Genomic DNA, 2,985 nt, shown 5'->3' on the forward strand with positions numbered 1-2,985 from the left:
AAGGACATGACGGATGAGCGGGCAGATGTTGGCCAAATGCCCAGGGTCCCGCAGCGCCTCCTGCTGGCAGCTGCGCAGCACCGTACCCAGCGCCTCCAGTGCTGCCATGGCCCCGCTGCGCTCCCGCTCTTGCCGGGCGGCACGGGCCAGCGCCGGCACTGCCTCAGCCAGCACCTGGTCTCGCGCTGAGGGAGGGGCATCAAGCTGTGAGCTTCCTTCAGCAGTGCCCTCTGTATGGGGGGTCAGGGGGGAGGGCTGCAAGCTTCCCCCAGAAGTGCCCTGTCTCACCGGTGCGGGGCGGGGTGGGGGCCTGTCCCTTGCAGAGCTGATGCAGAGCGACACACACCTGGGCCAAGGTCTCGCAGGCCGCCTTGCGCACGTTCACGTGTGGAAACTGGGGGGCAAGGGTGACAACAAATGAGGTCAGAGGGTGTGGCCAGGTCAAGCCCCACTCCCTACTGCCCCCCATCCTGCTCCCTTGTACCTCCAGAAGCCCGAGGACCTCAGGGAAGCAGGCATCCAGGTAGGGCAGGAAGGAGGCACTGGGATAGACACATGGATGCGTCAACACAGGGGGCAGCTTGTGACCCCGCCCCCCAGCCACAAGCCCTGCCCTCTCAAGCCCCCCATACCCCCTCCAAAACTCCCACCCCCAAGTCCTGCCTCCATCCCCAGGCCCGGCACCAATCTCCTTGCCACACTCCCCAGACACACCCACCCAAGCCCCACCCCTCAGGCCCCAGCCCCGCCCCCACCTGGCATTGGCTGCGATGTCTCCCAGGGCAGCGCAGGCATCCTCCTTCTCATCCACATAGGCGCTGCTCACGTTCAGCCTGGGGGCGGGGCAGGGGAGCTTTAGCTGCACCCCTGAAACCCCGGCCCTGCTCCCAATATCCCTGTCCTGTCAGCTCTGCCCTGCAAGACCCAAGCTCCACCTCCCACCCTGCCCTTCAGACCCCACAAGCTCCTCGTCCTCCTCCTCGTCCTCATCTTCGGGGCCTTCATCACCCTCCACCTCAGCCTCCTCCTCCTCTTCCTCCTCCTCCTCGAAAAGCAGGAAGGAGCCCTGGTCCCCGGCCGGCACCTGGAGGACAGGGCAGAGATGACATACTCCACCTCCAGCCTCAGGCCCTGCCCGCCTCAGCCCAGGCCACCACTGGGGGAAGCTCACAACCCATGACCCCCACTTCCAACTCACTAAGGGCACTGGTGGGAGCTTACAGTCCCTGGCCCCTCACTCCCTGAGGGCACTGCTGGGGGAAGCTCACAGCACTGCACTCACCACAAGGCCCTCAGTGGAGCGCAGGGCACGCAGCAGCAGGGCGGTAACCTGGGGCAGGTGGGGGGCCAGGCCCTCGCCCAGTGTAGCTGACAGTGCCCCCAGCAGACTGTACCTGAGGGGAGGACAAAAGCTGTCAGAGAGGAGGGACAATCTGCGCAGGCTGGAGATCAGGAGCCAGCGCAGGGATCCTGGAGGGAGCAGGTGACTTCCCTGGGGGTCCCTAAAGCTTGCAAGGGGGTCCCTAGGGTAGGGACAAAGAGATCCTGGGGGGATGGGGTAGGAACAGGACCCCTTATTGGGTTCCTCGGGGGGTGGGAGGGGGGCGGAGGAGAGGGCAGGGTGTGTCCCAGATGGTCCTTAGGGGCCGGCAGGTCAAGGAGTCTCTGGAGGGTCCGGGGTGGGGGCGCAGGCAGAAGGATCCAGGGGGTTCCCAGGAGGTGAGACAGGATATGGGGTTTATGGGGGGGTCCCCAGGGACTAGGGCAGAGAGGGGGGGAGTCCTGGAGATGGAGGCAGCTGGATAGGAGGGCTCCTGGGTTTTTTCGGGAGTGGGGCAGGGTGGAGGGAGCAAGGGGGAGGTCACAGGGGTGCAGGGGACACTCACGCGCAGCGCCGCAAGTCGGGGTCATCGGGGGCCTGGGCCAGCCCCAGCGCCAGCTGGCAGGTCTCCTCAGCCAGGGGCCCAAAGGCGGCCGGGCCCAGCGCCCGCACCAGCGCCCCCAGTGTCTCTACAGTGGGGAAGGGGGGTGGCAGAGTCAGTGGAGATAGGGGGGAGGTCAGGTGGCATCCCCTGCCTGGCTAACTCAGGGGCTGCTGTGGGCAACAGCCAGGTGGGGGCATGGGGGGAGCCCATACGGGCTTGCCATTACAGGGGAGCAGGGGGGCTTGGGGGGTCTCTGTGGGATGGTAGGGGTCATGGGGGTCAGGCATCACATGCAGACAGGGCATGGGGTGGGGGTAAAGGTCAGGAATTGCTCACCAATGATCTGGACCTGCATGGGGCAGAGAATCTATGGGGTTGGGGGTCATGGAAGAGGGGTCAGGGTTCACTCACTGATGACCTGCCCCTAATTGCAGCAGAAAAGCTCTGTGGAGCTAGAAGGAGGTCATGAGGGGTCAGAGGTGAGGGATCACTCACAGACAGCCTGCACCTGGATGAGACGGGGGTTGTGTTTGTTTGGGCACTTCTAGGGTGGGGGGTGTGTTGTCAATGGAGGTCAGGGGTGACCCCCAACAGCCTAAACCTGGATGGACAGGGAGAGGCAGAGGCTGAGAGTCACTAATTGCCAGCCTGCACTGGGATGGGGCACAGGAGACTTCCTGCAGGGGTGCTGGGAGGGGCGGGAGTGCAGGGGGTCAGAGGTCACTCACCAACAGCCTGAACCTGGACGGGGCGCAGGTCAGGGCGGGCAGGCAGCAGCAGGGGGCGCAGCTGGTCCAGCAGGGCGGGGAAGTAGGGCAGGAGGGCACCCTGTGCTGCTGAGGCTGCGGACACAGGGTGGGGCGGGGGGCCCGCGACTCAATTTCTCCATCCCAGGAGTGAAGTAGTTAATTCCAACCTGCCCGCCCAGCGCCCCCATCCTCAAAGAGGGGCAGGTTCCAGCTTCCAGCCCTGTCCCCCCACAACAACCTGCGGTCCTTGATCAATAGTGGGAGGAAGCAGCCGGGACGCCTGGGTTCCCTAAGGAAATGGGAGGTGAGGG

The 2,985-nt window shown here is 65.1% G+C and overlaps 1 protein-coding gene across 1 annotated transcript in view; it reads right to left on the reverse strand.

Annotated features, from left to right (window-relative positions):
* The window catches only part of IPO4 (importin 4), a 14,236-nt gene that overhangs the window by 4,251 nt on the left and 7,000 nt on the right, over window positions 1–2,985 (reverse strand). Inside the window, exons 17-24 of the mRNA XM_025192815.1 lie at window positions 2,654–2,767; window positions 1,887–2,010; window positions 1,283–1,394; window positions 957–1,084; window positions 756–833; window positions 485–542; window positions 289–394; window positions 7–185 (exon numbers count right to left, since the gene is read on the reverse strand). Coding sequence (XP_025048600.1) covers window positions 7–185; window positions 289–394; window positions 485–542; window positions 756–833; window positions 957–1,084; window positions 1,283–1,394; window positions 1,887–2,010; window positions 2,654–2,767 — 899 coding nt within the window. The remainder of the gene's footprint in view (window positions 1–6; window positions 186–288; window positions 395–484; window positions 543–755; window positions 834–956; window positions 1,085–1,282; window positions 1,395–1,886; window positions 2,011–2,653; window positions 2,768–2,985) is intronic.

Source organism: Alligator sinensis, unplaced genomic scaffold (assembly GCF_000455745.1).
Source record: "Alligator sinensis unplaced genomic scaffold, ASM45574v1 scaffold128_1, whole genome shotgun sequence".
Taxonomy (NCBI): Eukaryota; Metazoa; Chordata; order Crocodylia; family Alligatoridae; genus Alligator; species Alligator sinensis.